The sequence below is a fragment of the Thermobia domestica genome, chromosome 8 (assembly GCF_964235325.1).
Source record: "Thermobia domestica chromosome 8, izTheDome1.hap1.1, whole genome shotgun sequence".
NCBI classification, from domain to species: domain Eukaryota; kingdom Metazoa; phylum Arthropoda; class Insecta; order Zygentoma; family Lepismatidae; genus Thermobia; species Thermobia domestica.
This window is the reverse complement of record NC_137461.1, coordinates 86,844,951-86,871,537: the sequence shown is the minus strand read 5'-3', so window position 1 is coordinate 86,871,537 and position 26,587 is coordinate 86,844,951. Positions and strand designations below refer to the sequence as shown.

Genomic DNA, 26,587 nt, shown 5'->3' with positions numbered 1-26,587 from the left:
GGTACATAAATTATTGTGAATTCAAGTTTTGATTGTTTCCTTAAGGAGATTTATGTCGAGAAACGCGTCTTTTTGCGATTAGAATGGTGCGGATAAGAGTTATAGTTCTGAAAAATATTTTACGAATTATCGTAGCAGAGATAATAATTTTACCAACTACCTTATAAACAGTTATCAACTAGCAGAGATGTTTTAAATACCAACTACCTTAGCAACGCTAACCAAAGAAGAAAAAAAAAAAAAGAGCTCTGGATCGGCCACTGTGTTGTCAGAAGTTCCTGTCAATAGCAATACGCATTTACGTAAGGCGACGTACGAAATAAAATATAAAAACAAATATGAAATAAAATATGGAATCAAAATATGAAAACATTTAATTTGAACTGAAATAAACAAGATTACGGTTCTATTTTCAGTTCAGAAAATGACAAAAACGCAAAAGGGTAGAAAAATGTCTTCCTGATATTTACGGAACATAACCGTAGCTTACTCTAGGAATTTCTGACACTCAGATATTGCAAGAGGGAAATACGTATTACTTATTGAAAGAAAATCAATTATTTATGCTACATAATACACTTTATTTCATGAATTCTAGTAAGTAGAGAAGAAAGAAAACAAAGGGAAGCACATTTATGACATAGATAAGATTCAACAAAACAAATCTCTCTTCGTAAGAGAAATACAGATAATTCAAAGTTTACTTTGTTATTTTTAGGTAGTCAATACTCTCTTTGAAAACAAGTACCTGATTATTTACATTGGTACCCTTATAACTTTTAACAGAAAAAGAAAATATTTGAACATACACATATATCTTATATAGGCCGAATTTGTAAGTGCAAGTAAATAATTTTGCAGACCAACTATGCTCACTTATAGCTTATTCTCTTTTTGTGCCGTATTGATTCGAGATTGGTTGTAGTTTGACGTCCTACGTTTGTACTTTGATGGCTAAAAGAGGCGTGAACTTATTGATTATAATGAATCCGAACCACTTTTTCGTTCAACTGTACTCCACCGGTAATCGAATCAGGAACCACGCACACAGAGGGCAAGGATTCTAGCCACTGGACCAAGTAGGGTGTGTATTGGTTCTAGACTCAAGATTAAAAAGACGCTCAATGGCATAGGAGAGCACTGAACTAGTTACTTTCCTTTAGCATAGTTTTTTTAATGCGAGTACAAATTGGGTGGCATTGGCTAAGTGGTAGAGCGTGAGGTCCATGGTTCGATCCATACTCGCGCCAAGTGAGCTTTCTGGTGGACAAACACCAAGTTTGTGAGTTCTTTCAGGGTTATCCCTTTCCTCTCCTTTTCTTCATTATATCATTTCATTCATTGCTCATTATCACCGTCTCCCTTAGCATCAATGCAGAAACGTGGGACGTTAAACTAGATATGTCATCATTTCAAGCGATTACAAAGAGTTGGAAAAGTTATTTACTTACACCTAAAATTCCGGAGTACAATCATAATTAACATGTTTACCAATTATGAAAACTTACTAATAAAAAAAAAAATCAATATAACATTCATAACATTTATATAGACTTGAAGGTCTTCCTAAAGAATATAAAGGTAAAACAAAACAACTGTCTAATAATGAACATTAATTCTCAAACGCACTATTGAACACGTTCAATGAAAAGTCACTCGAGAAAAATCTCCTGACATGTGTCTGCCGTGACTACCCACACATAAAACTGATAAATGTTAACTTTTAAAATATGGACAGTTTCGTCTTTATGAACTTCACATTTTAACATAATGTTATTGTAAGTACAACGTTTCCCCTTCATTTTCAAAATTACATTTCAAAAGGGCTGGGGAATTTGTTTTGAAAGCCTTACTGAGAACACCATTTTCCTGAAATGTCGCATATGATAATTTTGAATAGATCTTGATTTTATTTTATTTGGAGGTTCCAGCAACAAGACTACATGCGACGCGGACCTACAGCTTAATCTGGGATCCGAACAACATGAGCTCCCATCGGGAGTCGTACTCGGGTCTCCCACTCAAAAGGCGTATATGCCACCCGCTTAGCCATGGAGGGAACTCAATTACATTAATAATGTACATGAAACTGTATGAAACTATTTGATATATTTAACTTCAAAATTAAATTTCTCATATATTTCATATTTTTATATACAGTAGGACGTCGATAATACGGACGCCAAAAATCAGAACGTGGTCCCTAGAAGCTAGTGACAGTACATTAATTGAGTTTTCTTTGTGTGAAGTCAATGTTTTTACAAAAGCTCATTCATATGTAATTATTTGGCATACATATTTTTATTTTCCCTTAGGCCTATAAAAGATAATTTTAAGAGTGTTACAAGAACAGTGTAATTTAGTATACGAGCAGGTTCTTTAGAAACATTAAATGTAAATAGTCTTACGTACGGTATTGTAATTACTGTATAACACTGTATCGATAAAAGTGCATACCGTACAGTATATTTAAGTCTAATGGCTATCTTCTGGTCATTTTCGAAAATCCGAAAATGGCCCCAAATAGTTCGAATTTTCGACGCCATACTGTAATTTAGTATTTTTCATAACAAACACTGAAGGTCGCACTTTGAGATCTTCCTCGTGGCTAAGTAAATAGTATACGAGCCTTTGGCGCGGGACACCCGGGTTCGATTTCCATCGGGATGCTACGATAAGCTGTAGGTCCACGTCTCATAGAGCCTTGTTGCTGAAGGGGAGTGAAAACTCAAAGGAACTGAATTTATTAGCTTCTTATTTCTCTCAGCCCAGGGGTGGAGGTCGCATGTTTTCCATCCCTGGGCTAGGAGAAATAAGAAGACAATTATAAGTGACAACGAAGTATCACATATTGCTTACCGTTCATATTGAAAAGTTATTATAACAATTAATGACTGTTACATTCAAGTTACACTTTTATACATATTATTACAAAAGCTATGAAACTAAATATACTTGGATGGTAATTATTTAAGAATTGTTGTTTCGTAAAAGATAAAAGTCAGAATATAGAACATGTATATTAAGCTACTCCAATGTCACTAAGGAGAGTGTTGATGGCTGTTGATTCCTTGTCGTAAGTTGACGATAAATGGTAACATGATCTTTGAAGAAATGCCCGTCATGAGATTCTACCGAATAACTAGCATTTAAGGACCATATAATCTTAAAACAGCAGTCCACGGCACTCATTATATTTGGTAACGTATATACCACATCATCGACTATTACGTGAAAGCCACTTACTTCATTCAGCTCTCTTCCTACAACCATGACGTATGGCTGTACTGTTAAATGCAGATCTTTGAACTTCGCCTGCCTTGCACTTATGCTGTCTTTTAGTTCTGCACACGTTTGTATTCTTGAGATGAAGCCCTCTTGTACTTCGGCCTTAGTTGGTCTCCAAATCTTCTGCGAAGTTTTCACATGAATGCTATTTACGTTCATAAGATAGGGTATGAGTAGAAAAGCTGCTAATGTTGATACTTCTTCCGAATCTGGAATAAAGTTGAAAAATACTAGTAAATAAATTTATAAATGAATTTCTTACAAATAAGATTTAGTTCCATTGCAGAAATATAATATTCTTTGATGACGACAATGACAAAACCTTCACACACAGTATTTGTCCCCTACAAGTTTCACTTAGCATGAGTGGGATCAAACTAGTGACTCCACGCACCAATGTGAGCGCTGTAACACTCAGCTACTGAAACTGTACGAATTCCCTGCATAACTCGGCTTTATTATTGCCGTGTCACGAATGAAATTTTCTCAGTTGCTACTAATTATAATTGTATTGTATTGTATTTATTTTCATCCTTTTTCATACAAATTGTTCACAACGTGAACGTATGAGTTGGACACGTCATAAGAACACTGAATGTGTACATATGTATAGATTTAAATCTACATGCAATATTAAAATAATGTGAATTTATGTATTTGGTCTAGGAATTAATTCGTGCGGGTGGACAAGAGATGGCGCAACGAACGGAGCGTCCCACAGTTCCGTGTATCCACACATGTGTTGCAAACCCCTGTCATCGCGTATCGTTCGTAGTATAGGGCAGTGGATTAAAGCGTCAACAACACCAGTTTGTAGTTAAGTGAACATGGCGCAATTTGTGCCTGATAAAGTGTTTTTGCGGGGTGTCCTGCTGCATTACTTTAACATGCAGAAAAGTGCGACTGAAAGTCATCGTATTTTGGTGGAAGTGTATGGTGACCATGCTCTAGCTGAGCGAACGTGTCAGAAGTGGTTTGCACGGTTTAGAAGTGGTGATTTCGGCTTGGCAGACCAAGAGCGAGCTGGACAGCCAAAAAAACTTCAAGACGAAGAATTGACAGCATTGCTCGAGCAGGATTCGTGTCAAACGCAGGAACAACTTGGAGCAGCATTAGGCGTTGATCAAACAACAGTCTCCAAACGCTTGAAAACCATGGGAATGATTCAAAAGATGTCACATTGGGTTCCACATTAATTGAAAGACTGAGACGTTCAAAGACGAAAAACCATTTGCGAATTGCTGCTTCAACGACAGAGCAGAAAGGGGTTTCTGCATCGAATTATTACGGGTGATGAGAAGTGGATCCATTACGAGAACCCTAAACGAAAAAAGGCCTGGGTGAAACCAGGTGCACCAGGTCCATCACAACCAAAACGAGATATTCACTGTGCAAAGGTTATGCTGTGCATATGGTGGGATATGAAAGGTGTGGTGTACTATGAGCTGCTGCAACCGGGTGAAACTATGAATGGAAAACGTTATCGACGACAATTAATGCGTTTGAAGCAAGTTCTGGCCAGAACACGACCACAATGGGAGAACAGACATGATAAACTTATTGTTCAACATGATAACGCTCGCCCACATGTCGCAAAACCGGTCAAATCCTATTTAGAAATTGTCGGATGGGAAGTGTTACCTCACCCGCCGTATTCGCCAGACGTTACTCCTTCGGACTACTACTTGTTCGATTGCATGAACAACGATTTGATTGGACAGCGGTTTACTTCTTCAGAAGATATCGAAACATGGGTCTCTGACTGGATCGCTTCCAAGGATGAGGACTTCTTTCGCCACGGAATCCGTACATTGCCTGACAGATGGGCGAAAGTGGTGGCTACTGATGGACAATATTTTTCTTAAGGTATTTATGTATTTTGTGTTTGTACTACAGCTTCAATGTGTGCGTACCAACCGCACGAATTAATTCCTAGACCAAATATAAAAAAAAAAAAAAGATACAATTTTTCATTATTCTAATTTACATACATCGATATAAAACAACATAACAGTTAATAAAACCTTACATTATAGATATACAAAATATGTATACTTTAAACATTATTTACTACAGGCGAGATATTCTTCTACAGAATAGAAACAGTGCTCGAGTAGGTAGGTCTTGACTGCTTTATTGAAACCAGATGTTTTGTTTTTTAAAGTGGAAGGAAGCTTGTTATAAATATTCACTGCCATAGGAAATGTACTATTCTTATGTACTTTTAAACGTGAGGACTCTACATGAAGGTCAGACGCTTGTCTTGTATTATGCATATGAATATCTGAGTTCAACCGAAAGCTGCTTGTATCTATCTGTATATCTTTTCTTACAAATTTTAGAAGTTCATATATATATAAACATGGAAGAGGTAAGATTTCAAGAAATTTAAATAGAGGTTTACAAGAAGTTCGAAGTTTACTTCCGGTCATAAACCTTAAAGCTCTCTTTTGTAAAACGAATATGGAATTTAGCAGTGCAGTAGATCCCGAGAATATAATACCATATTTCAATTTAGAATGAAAAAGTCCAAATTAAGTTGTGAGCAGAACATGTTGACTGAATGGAAAAAAAAAAAAAAAAAAAACTAATGCAATTTCCATAATATTTCAAGCGCTTTTAACCGGAAAGACATTTTTAAAACAAAAAATCAGCGAGATGTGAACATGCTACACTTTGTGAAATGTTCAACGTTTTCCCCCCACCCATGTCCTTTTCCCGCATCCCAGCACACCGTAGAAATTATTGTTTCGGATTGAATGTGTAAAGGCCTTTAACAACATGAAAGTAGGTAGCAAGTTAGAATCAAATTGTTCTTTTTGGGAGGGATCTAGCTATGTTCAGGGTTGAGGTTTAAATCAGATGAATTTAAAAAAAAAAAGTTTTTTTAAGGACTTTGTTTAAGAAAGTACAACTATATAAGTATTTATCCAGTTAAGAGTTAAAACCCCAATGACTAAAAGGTCTGCCCTGCAGAGGCAAAGTAGGGCTGGGAAGTATCGTTCTGAACCATCTTTGCTGGTATTGTCCCATAATTTGTTTGGTACATCTATAGACAAACCTGCCTGAAGATCTTACCAAGGGATTGAACAATGACCCTGTCGACAGAAATAAAGATAGCATAATAGCTATTGAAGAAATATGTTTCTCATGCAGGAACTAGATGCCTTGATCTAGTTTAATTTCCTGCTGTTGTGACTGTAGGTTGAGTGAAAAGAACAGATGAATGATAATAATAGACTTGCTGGAAGGAGAGTAAGAGGAAATTGAAGTACCATGAAGAAACCTATACACACCATTAATAAACAATTGGTTACTCAGCAAAACCAGATATACACAAAATACTTGTCCAATACAAAGCATATAGAACTGCTGGAATTTGAACCAGAGAAGTAAACGATTATCCAGCAGATCTACTTTTGCCGTACCGCGACTGAAGAACAATACTCTTTCCCATGTCTTCCAGTCAACTTGTTCCCAAAGTTAAAAGCGAAAAAATCTTACTGGACAGGGCTTTTAATCAGCTAATGATCGGAAAACCACAGAAGATTCCTGCTTTTCGGGACTTTCTAGAAACGTATGTTCTGGATATTATATAAGCATTGAGATCCGACTGAATTGTGTTTATTGTAGCTAAAGAAGACCACATTACTTGATATGTAAAATTATTATTATTATTATTATTATTATTGTTATTATTATTATTATTTATTTATTTATTTAAGGAAAGGACATAAGGAGGGGTTCGGGCATCCAACTACTAAGTCTCATCAGCCCTTAAAGTGAGGCTAAGACGGGGGAACGAAGTTCGCCTGCCCTCAGATAAGGTACTACCCAGGCATTTATCTGGAATAGCTGAGGGCGATCAGAGCAGGCTAGGGTTCGTTCCCACGCTCGACCTACCCAAATGCCGCATGGGTGGCAGATGCGTTGAGAAATAAAAGTACTTCAAAGACGCAATTACATTCTTTCATTTTACGCCTCGAAATGTTCAGCTGACCCTCGTAGATCACGTTACATGAAAATGAAGTTGCACCAATGAAGCTTCTAAATTCTTATATCAACGTTATCTATAGCCATATTTTTCAAGCAGAGACAGAAGTGACGAATTACATAATGTAAACAAGTAAGTATTATTCCACAATTTAAAGGTACAGTATACTTCAAATATACAAATGCAATAGTAAAACCCTGAATCAATTTGCGAAAACTGTTTGAGCTACTATTACCGTTTTTGAGTTGTAGTCCTTACTGTTGAAACAGGAGGTAGTAGATTTCTACCACTTCCGGTTCAAGGAAATGGGATCTAATCTTGCGATGCTAAATCAATTCCCAAAAGCCGCTTGTCGATACCACTGACCATTTCTTATTTATGACCATTAATGTTGAAACCGGAAGTAGTAGTGAATTTCTACCGTTTTCGGATTTAGTATAAACGCAAGAGTAGAGATGGTTTATTTTCTTGAAATCGTTAATCGATTTCCGGAAACCGTTTGTCGCTAGGCATTACCATTTTTGAGTTATGACCATTAGTATTGAAACCAAAAATGGTCCATTTCCACCATTTTCGGTATAAGTGAATGGTTGTTGAAGGAGATGCAACCAATTCTTTGGATGCTGAATCGATTTCCGAAAGCCGTTTGTCAATAATTCTCACAGTTTTTGCTGTGACAAAAAAAAAAAAAAAAAAAAAAAAAAAACTTTAAAACTCTCTTTATATATAAAAAAAAACTTACTTCAACTCTAAAAACCTGGTTTAAACCATAGAACTTGCTTTCTAGTTAGTACAGATATTTTTCTAATCTTTTTTCATATTTTCCTAAATGATATGTAAAAAAAGAAAGTCCATCTTTAGCGTAGAAACTTTTCTTTCCTTAAGCAATTCGTTTCAGGATTTCCATGAACTTACTTCAATAGAATTAATGAAACAATTTCATCAGTTAATTTTACTCTGGATGCACACTTACGTTAATTGTCAAAGCATAGTAATACCCTTTTTTGGGGTCACTGTTTAAAGGTTCTGCTTTGTTACATACTTTTACACAGGGAAAAGTTACGTACCGTTCTTGTACTGTAGGAAATGAAACAGTCGACCATCAGAGTTTCGTGGTTTCTTCTTTTTCGTGGCAACGTCAAAAAGTTTTGATTTTAATACTGGGAAAATTTCAAATAAGCTGATTGTGTTGTCTGAGTACATGTACTCATAGTCCTTAAGGAGCTGGAAAGAAAAAAGTAATTATTTTCATTATTGTAGTAGCTAATTGCAATATAAATTAATATTACTTACAAAGACATTAAGATATATTATCATTACGGTGTTTCGCTGCCAGTACCTGAGCTAGTTAAAGAAACGTGCCTGAAGAAATTACGCCTACTTCGTTAAAATACAGAATACTAGTATGTTTGATTCTTTCTTGCTTACAACAAAAGGCCTGCCATTGAGTGAATATTGTATATCTTTCCACATTTACTAGTTCGACAATAAGAAACATTTAATGATGTTAGTAAGCATGCATCCAAAATCTAAATGAGATAGATATGAAATTTATTCCAATGAGCAATCCTGCGAGAAATACTGATAGCGAACAACAGAAAGTAGATGTTATAACACGAGAAGAATACCTTGATATATTTCCAAGACCAAATGAAAAGTGTATGGTTACTTCTGTTAACAAATGTTCTTTTATGCATCATTTTCTATTACATTTTTAAAATTAAGATCTTAAGGCATTAAATACATTCAATATTAAATATAAGTCCAAAAACCTCAAGGTATTCTAATATCAACTTATCCCGTTTGTCGTGGATGTCAAATAGAAGGAAGACGTGTGGTCATTTATGCTTCCCTGTGTGTGGTCATTTATGCTATTATTTTCTGTTGTGCTTACTGTATACTGTGATCGGCAGAGAAGCGGGAGGTATCATAGTTGAATTTTATGCAACTCTGTTTCAAAGTAACTGTTTATATAAGGAGCCTGTTTGATTTCTGCTGTTACGACTAAAAGGGAACAGTTATTCGCCAATGGGAATGTCTCGTCTAACAATCATTAACGGGGAAATGAGAACATCTTTAGGGTAGCACGTATGCTCCTTGCTCTCTGGTACTATATTTTATTAGGTTTACAATAATAATTTCTAAACCTATATTTAGTCACAAACACCTTTGTTGCAATTTAATATCCCAAAATGCCATTATGTAAAAGTTATTATGACAAAAATAGCCTATGTGCGCAGGTCATCACTACTGGAACATATGTATTAGGTAATTTATCACAAATGGAATAGTATTGTGCAATCAGAGTTATTAGTTAACTATATTTCAAATCAGAAGTAATTAAAGGTTAATATCCTACTATGAACGCTTCTGTACCCTGTATAATTACATGATTTAACATTACAGATGTATTGTATCTAATCACTTTACCGATTATTGTTCTCATAAATACTTTGGTTCAATTATCAGAATGCCTACAAAGAGAAATGTATCCCTACAACCAGCAACTTCAATACATTCTCTAAAGGAATCAACATTTGCGAGCGTTTCATAACTCTATAAATTGGAACTTCAGGCACTAAGGCCTACGAGCACTCTATTTAAGGCTCCCATACGTCCCAGTTTTACCAGGACACGTCCCGGTGTCCTGAAGTTTTTTGCCTTGTCCCGGTTTATCATTAATTGAAAATCAAAAGCTTTCACAAGATAATGAAACCGACTTATACTTTTTACATTGCAAAACCACGCTGAGGAATTGTAACTATCATTCTACTTGCAGGTTTCTGTAATTCTTCAATCTTCATATTTCCAAGCTTTCAACTCTTCTTTAGAGTCTTGGTCACGGTGCTTAAAAACAGGAAGAAAAAGAACAAAACCGTCAAGGAATAAAAAGGAACAGACTTACCAAGGGGAAGAGCTGTGTAGAAAACGCGTTGTCAAATGCATCAGCGATCTGCAGATGTTCTTGAAGCAAACTAAAATATGGCGGAGTCAGTTTATGCGTCTTTACTGTTTCTGTTGGAAGGTTGCTAACTCATGATATTTGTATTATCATGCTAATGCTGGGAAACTTTTGTGATACCCTCCTCCCATTCGTCACTCACCCATCCCTTGTCTAGATTTAATTTTGTTTTTGTTTTCAACAGAATAAATACATTTTCAACAACCGGTCTCTCTACTTCATTTCTAGCTCCAAATAAAATTTTTCAATCTCCTACCCTGTGTTGCGTTACTTTTAAATGTTTCGATAAACCTGACACCGGATTTTTCGCTTTCGAATTCGTAATGTGTTCTTCTACTCGGACTTCTAAATTTCTTTTCGTTTTGCCTATGTAACTCTCTTGGCAACTGCATTTTTTTTTTCGTTAATACCTGCTTTCTCATTGGAATCTGTGCAATAACTTAAATTGGACGATATTATTTTCTAGAGTTTTAGGTGGTTTAAAGACTGTACGTAAACCGTATTACGTGTTGATTCTATTTAGTGCAGAGGTCAGTCTAGGAAAAATAGGCAATCATACCCATCCCTTATCCTTCATGTCGGTTTCAGGTTAATCGGAACTAACATTCTCACTCCGCCATTCTGACTAACAAACTGACTCCGCCATATTTTAGTTTGCTTCAAGAACATATGCAGATCGCTGACGCACTTGACAACGTGGTTTCCACATAGCTCTTCCCCTTGGTAAGTCCGTTTCTTTTCATTCCTTGATGTTTCTGTTCTTTTTCTTTCTGTTTTTAACCACCGTGATCAAGACTCCAGGGGAGATTCGAAAGCTTGAAAATTTAAAGATTCAGGAATTACAGAAGCCTGTAAGTAGAATTATTCTTTTTGCTTTATATTCGGACAATGCTATAGGAGCACAGGTTCAATCTTAATTTTATAATTATTCTAATCGTTGCTTCACCGGATGTGCCATCATGTTAAAAATGAAGGGGATATTTACCAAACGACGACTGATATTCAGTTGGGGCCCGCAGTGTTTAAATCCCCCGAACTGTCACTCTTATTACGAGAGTTTAGAATGGATACCCCGTTCTCCAATCAGAACACGTGTAACTTGTGTGAGAGAGAAAAGAGGGGAAAACATCGCGAATATTTACTAGTTTGTAAGATGTAATTTTTTTCAGAATATGGTATCCTTAACTCTATTATGAAATTTGCTTTTTAAAGCTGCATTCCTGGTGTAAATAAATAACAGTAATCAAACCCCATATTTAAACTTTGTTTCATATCTTTGAAGTTTCAAACATATTTATTACCATCTGTACTTATTTTAAATTATATAACCTTTCTAAGTTTTTAACCTAACGTATCAATAGTAACAACAATTCTTATATTTAAATCAGTATATGCAGGTAAAACAATTACCAAGTTTTCTTTCGTATTCAGTCGTTCATCCATATTGCCCTGTATATGTTTATTAAGGCTACAATCTGTTGCTGAATCAGAAATGCTATTCTCTGGCATACAACTGGTGTCTCCCTGTGATTTTGTAGATACATCTGAAGTGGGTATTACAACTATATCAGCACTGTCAAACTTGAGCACGTCTTCTGATGATGGTTCAATATCAGTAATCTCCACTTCCTGTAATATGTAATTTGGTTGAAATTGTACATAAGACATATTTCTTCACTAACACGAGAACTTTATTTTGACATCGCGCTAAAAGATACTATTTAGAACACGTATAATTATATAATACTACAATATAAGTAGGTAAAACTTGGTATGTTTTTATTGTATCCAAACAATTATATGAAGCATGCATTCAATCAAAATCAACATTATGTCATTCATTTAACTATTATTGAGTTACAAAGTATTGAAAATGAAATTCTTGAGTTTTACGTCTCACGGTTATGCCGGTTAGGCTAAAGGAGACGGTAATGATGAGTAATGAATGAAATGGTGGAATGAAGAAAGTGAGAGGAAACGAGAAAACCCACGCACACGGTGTTTGTCCACCACAAAGTTCACTTGGCGGGAGCAGGATTTGAACCCAGGACCCCATGCACCAGAGGTGAACGCTCTACCACTGAGCCACCGCGGCCCTACAAAGTATTGAATTTCACTTTAGACACTTAGAAAGAAACTATAAATACCGCAAAACTAAAGAATACAAAGGCTTTTGTAAATTGTTAGAGTCGTCAAGTCTAGGAGGCTTAGGTGGGCGGGTCATGTAGCTAGAATGGAAGAAAGTAGAAACGCTTTCAAAGTCTTGACTGGAAGACCAATCGGAAAACGACCATTAGGAAGACCTAGGCGCAGATGGGAGGACAATATTAAGATGGATCTCGCAGAGATTGGAATACAAAGTAGAAACTGGATGCAGTTAGCTAAGGATGGAAGTCAGTGGAGAGCTTTTGTGAACGCGGCATTGAACCTCCGGGTTCCATAGGCCATAGAGTTAGTTAAAGAATACAAAGCACATAAAGGTGTAAAAAAAAATTGAGACAATTTATGAGCAGTGCTTGTTTAAAATTTTGTTCGCATTGAATTATCTCTTCTTGTGCCGACGAAACCTACAGTAGACGAAAGCTTCAAAATTCTACGATAGTTTTCGCAATACTTTTCTTTCCTTGATTTTTACATTTTAAAAACCCACTGTATCTTTTAAGATTATATATATATATATATATATATATATATATATATATCTGGTGGAAAGGTTAGGTTAGGTTTTGAGTTTAGCGTCCCACATTATGCCATGTTGGCTAAAGGAGACAGCCCTACTGATTATAGTGGAATCCGAACTACTTTTTCGTTTAACAGTACCCCACTGGAAATCGTACCAGAGTCCACGCGCATCAAATGCAAGTGTGCTAGCCACTAGACCCAGCGGAGGTCCAACTGGAGGAAAGAAACGACCTGCCATATGTTTTACAGGAACATGCATTGACTTATCCACAATCTTTAGTTGTGTACTACTTAACGTACAAGTATTTATTTAGCTAATTTCGTTGGGATGGGGATGAGACGTTTATGGTTGCAAGACTTCTAACATTGTAAAGGAGAACACATTCGGTTGGCAACAATGTTAGTTTGGTGGTGTTAGCTATTATGCCAAACAATGTCCTGCCGATATTTCAATGGTGTAACATTTCGGAGTTTAGTTGTCTATTAGTTCAAAAGTTACGACGTCGTAACAAGATAAAGGACCCATCCTGTATAGCTAGTATCTCTATGAACGTAATTGTATATATACAAGAGAGTGTCGTTCCACAGTATGAAACTACAGTACACTTCTAAACTACGCAAGTTCATAAAATCCCGAATCGGTTTTCGGAAACCGCCTGTAGCTAGCTATGACCGCTTCAGAGTTATGACTTACTGTTGAAACCGGAAATGATCGACTTCTACCACTTCCGGTTTAACTTGGAGGTTCTTCAAAAAGGGGGAACGAATACTTGGGGTGCTGAATCGATTGACGAAAACCGCTTCTCGATAGCTCTTATCGTTTTAGCTGTGATACCTCTTGATAGACAGACAGCCGTTCTATAACACTTCTTCAGAGTTTCTACAGATCTGGAAAAATCTATTTCCCTGACTTCTCGCTGACTTTTCCTGACCTGACCTTTCATGACTGCTGTCAGATAACGCTGGCATATAAATAAGGAATAAATAACGGTGAATATTTAGATATAAGAACATTTATTTTATAGAGACAAATAGTAATCAATTGCTCATACGTACAACAAAAAATAGAAATAAAAACCAAATAGGTATTATAATGGTTGGCTAAGCTGAAATTGGTGTACAATTAATGTTAGAAAAATATATTTTATAAAATTTCCCTGACTTTCCCTGATTTCCAGTCTTTTCCCCTGACCTGCAACATTTTCTCTCAGTTCCCTCTGAGAAGTAGGAACCCTGTTCTTACACTTATGCATAGCATCGTTTGGAAGTGTAATATAACTATACGATACCTTTAAATACTTCGGAAGCTTTGTCATTTATATACTTCAGATATGTTAGTAATGATAAAACTACGAATAAGTAAAATATACAACTAACCGCAGAATCACAGTCTACTAGTGGATGCATATCTTTCTTCCACATGTTCCAATGTTTCCTGAACAATGCTCTGTGTCCCACTTTTGGAAACAGAGAATTTATGTCTTCGCCTTGGAGCATGGCCATTATGTTGCTAGTAATTTCATTCTCTGGAAAATATATTAAATAATTACACTTCTGTAGGACAAAATAATACTGCAAGGTGTGATGTGATTACGGGGGCAGACTACTAAAAATGATACAAAAGCTAACATATTTTCTTCTGCCTGTTTCTCGTAAGTGGAAAGAGATAATGAAATGTAACTTACCACAATAATAGATAATGTTATTCTACACCCGAAATATGAATCGGAAGAATTTTCAGTGTTGCCATCCATAGAAATTACAGTGTGGCCAGAATATGAATTACCCAAAAATCTAGGTTAAGGCAGGACTAGAAGAAAGAACTCAAGGATATTTGATGACTTATCATGTACTGGTTCCTTGTTAACTACTTTCTAAATAATATTTGTAATTATTTTGTAATAAGCTTTCTGTATTTGTATTTATTATAAATTTTCTGTATTTGTGTTTATTATAAAGTTTATTAATCATCTCTGCCGATGTTTGAATGGTGCAAAATTTCAACGTTTTCTGTCTTAGTTTTTCAGATATTTCCAGATAGAGTTTTAAATGCCTCACCCTATATATAATAGTAGCTTCACATACCCACTTCGCTGCGTCTGACCAACAATTCCACCCTAGTAAACAGAATTTTCGAAATTCCCATGTTTACTAAGATATCAAAAACCACTGAAACACGTGTCAAATTATTTAAAATCAGAATTCCAAATACACAACTTCAAAATTTCTAACTTAATGGCCCAAAAGGGTATTCCGAAGAATGCTAATGATTGGGAGATATGCCCATCTTATTAAAATACTTTCCCCTCTTCCTCGTCGAATTTCCATAAATCATTCCTTAGAGATACTCTATGTCACGAATCCTACGTCCCTTCAAGTTTCTAAGTTAAGCAATTTCCATCTTATTAAAATATTTCCAACCCCATTTTCCCCCTGCCATCCTTTTATTTTCTTCTAGGCAATGTGTCAAAAAAAACCCGAAGCACGTGTCTAATTATTTTAAATGAGAAGTCCAAACCCCAAATTCCATGTTTTTAACCTTCAATGTTTCGACATATCGATATTTTACTATAATACTTACAAACACACACCTCTCTTCATTTTCTTTTTTTTTTTGTTCCCATTTTTTATAAAATATAATAAAAAACTGAAACACGTGTCAAACTGTTTAAATCAGAAGTCCAAATACAATTCGTCAAGTTTCTAACCTTAAAGAATTAGGAGATACGGCCATCTTTACAATATTTCCCACCCCCCTTTCCCACATACCCGCCGAATTTCCAGAAATCCTTCTTTAGTACTACCCTACGTCACAAACCCTATGTACTGACCAAATTTCAAGTTTCTAGCCTAAGCGGTTTGGCTTGTGCGACGGTCAGTCATTCATTCAATCAGTCACTCAAGATTTTGCATTTTATACATAAAGATCTGATATTGACCCATTGCACGATGGCACCATACTTCAAAAGAGGTTGGTTTTAATCCAAATTAATATTAGCTTTCGTATAAAGTAATTGTATCACCATATAGTATAAGGGAATCGTTTAAAAAATCACTCTCCATTATAAAGAATGTTGTATGTACACAGCCTTAAAATTTGTAATAATTTCAAAATCGAATAAACTAAGTTGAAGGCTATGAATTTGTACTACTTCCGCTGGTAATGAGTGCTGCGTCTCAAGCACTTACAGCAAAAGCCAATAACTACCATTATCGAGCATCGAACAAATGAACCACAGTGGGGACTTGTGGTCTTGCACTATTAACTTTGTCCTCTGGTTATTATTTTGACTAAGACACAGCCACAACAAGATTTTAATAAAATCTATTTAAACTTTCACTTATTTAAATTTAACTTTTTTAAATACCGGAAATCAAATACGGAGTAAGTTCAATATCTGAAAGGAGCATGCAGCACTGAACACTTTGACCTTAGTAGAAAACAAAAATATCTTTTTTTTAAGATACTTTCAATATTCACACTCTAAAACTATAGTATGACTTACTGAAAGACTTTATGCCTAATTTCTACCATCTTAAGACGTATAGTACGTATAATAGTTAAATAACAATAAAATACATTGTATTAACACATTTAACATTACTAGATCCTAAAGACAACTTTCAACTTCATGTCGTTTAGCATTTATTAAAAATTCAAATTGTGATAAAATTTAGTTGTGATTAAATTTACACTTGTTGATCTTCCAATTAAGATTTAAGAAAAGTAATATTAAATTATTAGAAGACTAACATTGCCCTGCAGACAAGTAGGACAAATTCAAAGAAACAAATTTTATCACATGATCTCACCCCACTCCCTTCTTCTTTGCTCCTTCGAGTGCGAGTTATTCGTTAGAAAATCTTGTTTTTGAACAACCATTCTTTAAGCTATCAGAAAACATTTGAAGAAATCGGTGTATAAACTGAATTTGTTACATGAAACCTGTTATCTAAATTTTTCTAAATGATTACTGTAAGCATTACAAAAGAATTTTTTTTTTTTTTTTTTTTTGCGCAGCGATTTGACTCTTCATTATACATGTAGTAAAAGCTCTGTTATTACAATTTTTTCGGCTATTTACTGATTCCTTAATTTTAATATTAATAAGAGGAAACAGCTACTATGGAGGCTAGTCGTGAATGTATCATATCCAATTAAAAATCTGCGGAGAACACATAATAACATATTCAATTTCTACAATATTTATTATTTTTATATCTATACCGTTGGAGAAGGTAACTTATATTATTTATTTTCATTACTTTTACTTTCGCATTCTCTGTTTATTTATATTTCATTTCAACACCCACATTATACCTAAGCAAATAGACTATTGACAGAAAGCTTCAGACTCTCCGCGCTCTCGGTCCAGTCGTAGCGTTTTAGCATCTTGGAACGTGAGAGGATGCAACTTTTGATAACATATACACTGGTTAACTCATTGTAGATTTACTACCGGTATTTTATATTTAAGTCACAACAACTTTTCACTTGCACTTACTAGAATCTCATAAAGATGCATAAGCTATTGAACATTTCATGGACACGGTTAATTATCAGAGCTGCAACATCGTACACTAACACTAATTTTTATTTAATAAACACGGAGGAGAGGAAAGGACTCAAAGCAAAAGGGGAGAAAATACAAAACCTGAGACTTTCTATCAGTAAACGAACAGATTCACATTATGGGCCTCTTCTATATTCCCTTTCTTTTCATATTAAAAGCAAGAATAAAACAACTCCTAACCAAAATTGACACTTTACAACACAAAGATATATATATTAGCTGAACGTACTCGATTCGCTGCGTCAAACAAAAGAGCTCCTTCCACCATCAGTGTTGCTAACAACCTCTGAAGAAAAAAGGCTAGATGGCCCTAACAAGTAAGCTTTTTTATGCAATATATATATATATATATAAAACTAGATTTTGAGCTGCTAACCTAAATTATAGATTCTAAATGCCTTTTTGTGTGTGGGATTAAAAGTAAGTTATAGTAAAATTTGAAATGTTGAATTTTATTCAGTGAAGACTAACAGGTAACATATATGACTCTCAATAACAAATTACTTTGTGAAAGTAGACAGCCAGAATTATCAGTCGAATATAAATAAATCATAGATGACGTCGCAGCTAGCAGAGGTGTGGAACTGGATGCACCGTCGTTGGATTGCGTATTGGTTGTGTAGGCTGGAGGGCGCCATGGTTTAGTGGCAGAGCATGCGCGTAGCCTCTGGTTTGATCTTAGCTCGTACCAAGTAGGGTTTGTGTTGGACAAACACCGTGTGCGTGGGTTTTCTCAGTATCCTCCCACTTTCTAGATTCCACCATTTCATTCATTTCTCATAACCAGTTGTTTTAACCTATGCGGCGCGGCATATTTGTGGGTCGTAAAACTCAAAGATTTTTTTTTTCTTTGTGTAGGCTGCCATTCTCCCAATTTTCAGTAGTATTTCTTTCGACAGATATAGTCCTTACAACAGTATAATTTTTCCGCAGACCCACACGAATCATCATGGTTGCATTGAGTATTTTCAAGCTAATTAGAAGTCCTATTTGTTTCCTTTAATAAACTAAAACAATCTCCGTAGCATGAAGAACCGAAAAAGTTAATAAATTTGTATGAGGAAACTCTCATTCTTGCAATGAAATGCGAAATTTAAAATAATTTAAAAGCACTTGACCGTTACGGGAGCGATATTAAAATTATTTCTCAGTCGACAATTATTGTTAAGTGCCTGTAAAGCTGTAGGTAGGAGGAGAGAAGAAGAAAAATTAAGAGTTTGTTGCGTAATAAAACACCCTTTCATGGGAAATCAATTAATGCGATTGTATATAATGACAAATATTCTTCTCTTTTTATTTTTACACTTTATTTTCAAAGAAACAGTATTTTTAGAATTAATTTAACGGCTAATAAAAAAGGGAAAAAATGGCAAAAGAGCTTCATCAAATCAACTATATTTTAGGTTTTCGTAAATTTGCATAGCTAAATGCCTCTTCAAATAGACTAGATTTTGTTCTTTCCGCCTCTTTTCTCCTCCTTTTCACTAAAATATCAAAACAATTAAACACGTGTCAACTTATTTTAAATAAGAAGTCGAAACAAACAACTTCAAGTTTCTAAGCTTAAGGGATTCAGAGATATGGACATCTTATTAAAATAATTTCCACCCTCTTTTCCACACCTAAGCCGTCAAATTTCCAAAATTTCTTCCTTGGCGGTATCCTACGTCACAAATCATATGTACTGTCAAAATTTGAAGTTTCAAATCCAAGCGTCACTCAATAATAATGCCGGAAGGGGCCGCGGTGGCTCAGTGGTAGAGCGTTCACCTCTGGTGCTTGAGGTCCTGGGTTCGATCCCAGCCCCCGCAAAGTTAACTTTGTGGTGGACAACACCGTGTGCGTGGGTTTTCTCGGGGTTCTCCCGTTTCCTCCCACATTCTTCATTCCACCATTTCATTCATTACTCATCATCACCGTCTCCTTTAGCCTAACCGGCATAATCGTGGGACGTAAAACAAAGATTTCATTTCAATTCATTTCAATAATGCCGGAAAGGATCTTAAAAATTTCGCTAGTTTTTACGAACAGCCTCACTTGTGCTGATACATTTCATTTTTCAACACTATGATACCTCCCTTGCATTGCTTTTGCAAATTATAAATCTTGTCATTCAGTTACACCAACTATTTCTCAATTAATTGTTATTCTGGTTAAATTCAATCATTCACTTTCTTTCGTCTTTATAATCATGCATATTGCACGAATTTGTGCTGGTGAAGAAGACTCGTCAGGGTAAAAGATACATAAACATACATACCAATTAAATTGAAATACTAAGCTACATCTACTATATAAAAGAAACACAAAAATAGGCATTGCAAATACTATCAGTAATCAAATTCATTTACACATCGTATATAAAAGAAATGAAATAGTGCCTAGATATCAAAGGGAAATTCAGTTTGTAACATGCCGTGACTTTCGGCATTACATACTGCATTAAATACCATATTCGCCGTCACTGTCATGAAGCCAACAAAATAAGCCACAATTCGGTGCTGTAGTAGTTTTGGAGCACCACATTTTGAAAGATTTACAGGCAAATTTTTAATACTTTTCATGAAAAGACACATTTATCAGGATGAAATTTCTGCAGGCTACAGAATGAAACAAAATAATACGACTATATTTCAGGTTTACAAGTGTAATAGCGTTACAAGTTCTTTACGACCGATAAAATAATTGAAGTTCCTATTTTCCACCGGCTGCATATTTCTCCACAGTGTACAGATCCTGTATTTTATGTTTAAAAGTGGAGCATTATACTAGTATGAAACCATGACAAGTGTTAATGAAACTTGTATCCTGGCCTAAACCCACTTTCTACTACCCTAGCCTTCGCGTATACTCACCATCGCCGACGCGCCGTCCCTTCGGATTGAACCCGCGCTAATGCGACGGCGAGTTAGCTTCGCCCTTCCGTCAATCGGTTAGATACGATTCGTGCTTTTAGTGGCCACCTATCATAGGTTGGTTTGTGTTTTGTGCACTATAGTTTTTACGTTACACATCCGAAAGCCGTATTTATGCACAACTTGTAAAATAATTGTAATTTTTTAAGAACTCTTTTGTTTGGCTCCTTGAATTTTATCTATGTCACATGAAATATTTTTATGCTGCCCAGTAGAATCCTTTTAGGACACAATAAGAAGAAAACTAGTGAAAGAATTTTAATTTTCCAACAATTCTTTCGGCTTACGTCCAGTTTCAAACCTTCAAAAATGCAGTTAAACCATTAATGATTGTTCGATTAGGTTAGTTTAGTGTTCCCGGTAATACTTTACTTACACTAGAACTGTGATTTTAGCCGCTTTTCATAGAAGTTGGTTTTCATTTCATAATATATTCTATTTTCTTGTGTAATTCTGTAAAAGTCAAAGCGGAAATATGGTATTCAACGTACCGATTCACCATCCTATACGACTACCATGCTCCTCGATCATCGGAACATTCATCGTATTGCAAATAGTATCAACTTCTACATGCATTTTCTCTGTGTTAATGAAATTCGTACCCTTGCCAAAACCCACTTTCTAATACTCTAGCCTATTAAACATAACTTTACTGCCAAGATTACACACATAAATATCACCTAAGAACTCCAAATCATTTCTTACTTAATTTCTCTCCTGTATTTTTTTTTTTAACGGAGGAGAACCTTTAAACTTAACCCATCCTTCCTAGTGGTGCGCCAAAAGTAAACCTGTACGCACAATTCAACAGCATTATCACAGCAAATTTATGTGTGAGGTGTTTCGTACAGACGTAAAGTGAAAGCTACGTTTCAGTTTATGTTAACAACTAGCAAGACACTGCTATTTTTCGAAGGTCTATGAGCCGGGTGTAACTATACATACATACATGATCAACACAAACTTACCTTCGAATAATGGTATATATTGTTCCAATTTCCATGTTGTTAATAATGTTCTTGTTTCCTGCATCTTAATCGATTTAACGGAAATATTACACCACTTTCCTCTGATTACACTATTGCATACACATATGCCGCCTTACAGATAACCGCGACAGAACAGCGATGTTGTTTTTTCTTTATCATAAAGCAGAGCGCCAATTTCCCTGCAACGGCAATTTCATTGTCTAAAATACCACACGTACTCGGTAATTATCAAATGCGTTGCGTGTTTACCGATCTCTCCTTATTTGAAGTAGCCGAGTAAATTAGTTAGATGTCATTTTTCAAAATTAGTAGCCTAGAATTAGGTTAAAACAGCAAAGTATGATTTAACCGAACACTGCTAGGTTACAATAACCCAGAGAATTTCTTCAATGAGAGTATTTTTAACAGAAATTCGGCTACTGTCAAACGAGTTTTCATTTAACCCTGGCTTAGCAAACCCTCCATTTTCTCAGTGTGCAAAAGTACTGGTTTCTTCGGAAGTTTGGACGGGAGTGGTAAGAATTTCATTGGTCCCAGGAGAAAATGTGCCCCTCTGCTACCCCCTGAAATCATCAGTACGTGGTGATGAGGCAATCAACATCAACTTAATTTTTACAAATTGCCCTTTCTCCTTTCTAGAAGCCAAGCTATCCTAAACGCTGGAATAAGTCTTCACTTACTTCATTGACGAATTTATATAAGTAGATTCAAGTCCCTAATGACGGACTTGCAGGATACACTATTTTATCATGTATTTTGAATCTCCTTCTGCTTTAGGATATATATTTTGGCGACAGTGAGGTGGTGAAATCACGACTCTAGCCAAATGATTTGGCGTGGTAGACCTGGGTTCGATTCACGGAAGGAGCTCATGTGGTTCGGATTCCACGTTAATCAATAGGTCGCGTCTCATATAGCCTCGCTGTAGAAAGGGACTTTAAACTCAAAATCAACTCAACTCTAGCCAAGTGACTCTGATTTTCAAAAATTCGTTTTACATAGTTCAGCGTTTACCTGTGATGAGGAGACAGAAAACTTCGATTCATATGTTGAGAAAGTATTATATAAATTACCTTTATACCTTTTCCTGTAGATGCTGAAGATTCGAAAACTCGATTACACCGAACCATTTATTTTAGTGATGAGTTTATATATCAAACTTCATCTATATAACATGAGGGACTTTTGAGATCCTTTATTTATAGGTTAAATTTTAAAATTCCATTTCCCCCTTAGGATGCAAATTTTAACAAAACATTGACAAGACGACAGTGCTAATTGTGTTCAGAAAACCATTTAACTAAAATAAAAAATGAAGCAACCACCCCTTTTCGTATAATTTGTTTATATGTGTTATTGAGATGTATTTAATAAACTAGCAAGCGTGGAGAAATCAATTAGTGTACACTCACTAAATGTTCACGTTTGGTGATGATCAGCAGTTCAAATCCTGCATAATAGTTTTTTTTTATTTATTATTATGTTCACATTTTGTTAGTGATATTTTTTAAACAACTCTCTTTTAATCCAGCGTGGGAACCCCGGGTTCGATTCCCTTTGGGAGCTCATGTGGTTCGGATTTCACGTTAATCAGTAGGTCCACGTCTTATATAGTCTCGCTGCTCAACGGGACGTTAAACTCAACTCAACAGTCTCTTTTAATCTAAAAAATATTTCTCAATATTACTAATTTAATGCTATTCAATTTGAATGTGTGCATAAAGTATAATTCAAACTTTTATATTTATCAAATATTACAATTAGCAAGATTTCAATAAAAAGAAGGAACTTAATTGTCCCGACCTGAAAATGAAATTTTAATAAAAGTTTAGTCAACATGCCCGCAATTTTAATAAAACATTACTTTCCTATTTATTATGCATCATTTAGTGCTAACTATATTTGTTGTATAATTTTGCAAAACAAATTAATTTAAATATTCTAGAAAAAGTAACTACGTTTGCTAATTCCTTTTGTACACAATGCTGTGATAAATCGTTACATTACTACATAAACAAGTATGAAAGTATCAAAATTATTTTATCGAAAATTTCTTCTAATTGAATGCAGAATATTTTAAAATCACCATTCAATGTTTTGTTGCATAAAAATGACCATAATAGGATTGCTTTTTTTGTTTACTCTACATATGCACTGCAAGTTATACGTAAATGTAGTTGAAATAATTAATATAATATAAAATATATATATTAATTGGCGATTAAAAAAAGTGTTGGTCAATATGAAGATCTACAAGTATGATTTTATGCGAAGTTGTCTAATATATATGTGAAATTAAAATTAAATATTTTTTAAAGACAGCACTCCAAGTTAATTTGTTTGATTGTAAATGTAATATTTTTTTTTAAAAAAAAGCGCTTAATACTCCTTGATGAGGGTGAAAAGGCTACGTAAATAAGTTTTCAGTTTGATGGCTGATCTTGAGTTTGTCGTCTCTTTGAGCACTGAGACTATATGAGACGCAGATCTACAGCTTAATGTGGGTTCCGATACACATGCGCTCTCACCGGGAATCCGAACTGGATCGTTTGCGTCGAAAAGGCGTACGTGAACCTTATAATCACGAAGGAACAGTTTTCACTTCAAGGAGAAATCCCAGTCGGAGGTGACTTGAAAGAGTTTATTTCGGAAGAAAGATTAAATATTTGCATGAACTTCAGAATGGTTAACTTTTTCAGGTCTAAAAAACCTATTTAGTTGCGTCTAAACTTTTGGAAATGTCATTTTGAAGGTAGATAGAGTCTTGAGTGTGTGTGTTTTATAATGTATTTTACAGTGACCTTATCGTTTCTCATAGTCATTCTCTGAAATGAAGTTTTTAAAGTGGCAATTTTAGTCGAAATCTTTTATTTTAAGGTATATGTATGAAATTAAGTTAGAAATCCCCCTTCAGTAGTGTTTGAAGGATTGCTCTTAAACGCTTCATACTTAACACGTTATCTTTCACCCAGTGCTTCTTCCGGACAAGCTCTGACAGTGGACCCCGTAATACTGACAAGGAGAAGGCAGAGTTTGGTAAGTAAACTTCGGAGCCTTTTTTTTGGGGGGGGAGGTTGTAGTGCACATTTAAAGAGTTAATATTACAAACTGAAGAGCGCCATGGCCAAAAATAACGAAGAAAAACCGTCTTAAAGTTTTCTACTCGCGAATTGACGGTGTGGCAGAGGAGTAAAATCTATAACTCTTGTGTAAAGTGTCCCGGGTTCGATTCCTGTTCGAATCACACATCTCTTTTTTTTCAACCAATAAAGTAGGCATTTGTAACTATAAGTAAAATATTAATTCATCGTATGTTTATAATGAATAAAACAATAGAAATTTTCAAATCACTTGTAAAATCTTTCAATGTTCCATGTTAACTGGCAAACAAAATTTAATCTATTCCGTAAACATGCTGATATCATGAGCTATATTATGGTTACGACCAGGGTGTATTTGCGATTTTATTTCAGGGGGGGGGGGCTTTGCTAACTTTAGTCCTGGAAATGTGAAAATTCTCGAAGATATTTCATTTACTTTAATATAGTAAATAATATTTCGGGGGGGCTTAAGCCCGGAAGCGACCCCAATAAATACGCCACTGGTTACGACAGTCGTTGTGTATTAAGTGTTGTTGACGCTTCGTGTCTACATCTGTTGACAATGTACGAATTACAAAGGAGTTGAGAGGGAAATCCCCTTTGCTAATACTGGATGTTGCTATAACCAAAGGAGATTTCCTCCTCATTTCCCTTGTAATTTGCACACTGTCTACAGATGTAAACACGAAGCGTCAAGAACATTTTTTACACAACGACTGCGGTAACAATAATATTTACGGAATAGATTCAATTTTGTTTCTACCGTAGTTAAAATGGAACATTGAAAGATTTTACAAGTGATTTGAAAATTTCTATTGTTTTATTCATTATAAACATATAATGAATTAATATTTTACTTATAGTTACAAATGGCTACTTTATTGGTTGAAGCAAAAAAAAAAAAAAAGGTTTATGACTCGAATAGGAATTGAACCCGGAACCCTTTACGCATGAGTCAAAGATTTTTTTTTCACTTTGCCACGCCGACACTTGGTAAATGTGTGTGTCGTACAATTCATGCAGCGAGTAAAAAACTTGAAGACGGTTTTTCTCCGTTATTTTTGGCCATTGCGCTCTCCCAGTTTGCAATATTAATTCTTTAAATGTGCACTAACAACTCGCAAAAAGTAGCCCAAGGTTTACTTACCAAAGTCTGCCTTCTTCTTGTGAATTCGCACACTGTTTACAGATACGACACGAAGCGTCAAGAGCATGTTTTACACAACGACTCTGCTAACCATAATATAACTCCGGGCCGCGGTGACTCAATGGTTGAGCGTTCAACTTTGGAGCATGGGGTTTCGGGTTCAAACCCTGCTCCCGCCAAGTGAACTTTGTGCTGGACAAACACCATATGCATGGGTTTCGTCGGAGTTCTCCCGTTTCCTACCACTTTCTTCATTCCACCATTTCATTAATTTCTCATCTTCACCATCTCCCTTAGCCTAGCCGGCATAAACGTGGGACGTAAAACTAAAAAATTGCATGTTTTTTTTTTATAATACAACCCGTGGCATCAATATACTACGCGGAATAGGTTACATTCTATTGCTAGTTAACATAGAATATTCAAAGATTTTGCAACTGATTTGAACAATTCTATTGTTTTATGTATTATAAACATATGATGAATTAATATTTTATTTGTAGTTAAAAAATTGATACTTTATTGGTTAAAGCAAAAAACAAAAAAATCACTCGAGCAGGAATCGAACCCAAGACTCCTTGCACGGGAGCCGTGGATCATCCTAGCTCTGCCACGCCGTCACTTGAGAACTTTATACGTCATGTCATACATGCGCTGAGTTAGAATCTTTAGGACGCCTTTTCTCCACTATTTCTGACTTTTGCGCTCCTCCAGTTTGTTATATTAACATTTTAAATGTGCACTACTGCCTCGCGAAGGATGGCCCCGACGTTCATTTATCAAACTCTGATTTTCCCATGTTAGTTAACTCTGGCCGGGCTTTTCTCATGTTACTTTCATACAATACATGTTCTAAGGAAGGAGAGCAAATATTAAAAATATACTTCAAAAAAACTTTCTGACGAATGACTCATCATAGGGAGATGAAACTCGGC

At 35.4% G+C, this 26,587-nt stretch overlaps 1 protein-coding gene across 2 annotated transcripts; it reads right to left on the bottom strand.

Moving 5' to 3' along the window:
- Window positions 1-563: 563 nt before the first annotated feature.
- On the bottom strand, window positions 564-21,959 carry LOC145693021 (uncharacterized). Of its 2 annotated transcripts, none has more exons than XM_081768683.1 (5): window positions 21,384-21,959; window positions 14,304-14,452; window positions 11,655-11,873; window positions 8,350-8,506; window positions 564-3,497 (listed from the first exon to the last, which is right to left on the bottom strand). In XM_081768683.1, the coding sequence occupies exons 1-5, from the start codon at window positions 21,445-21,447 to the stop codon at window positions 3,028-3,030; spliced, it is 1,059 nt and encodes a 352-aa protein (XP_081624809.1). In that variant the 5' UTR covers window positions 21,448-21,959; the 3' UTR covers window positions 564-3,027. The 2 variants fall into 2 exon arrangements, with proteins under 2 accessions (XP_081624809.1, XP_081624810.1); XM_081768684.1 differs by lacking the exon at window positions 21,384-21,959 and adding an exon at window positions 17,582-21,357.
- Window positions 21,960-26,587: the final 4,628 nt, after the last annotated feature.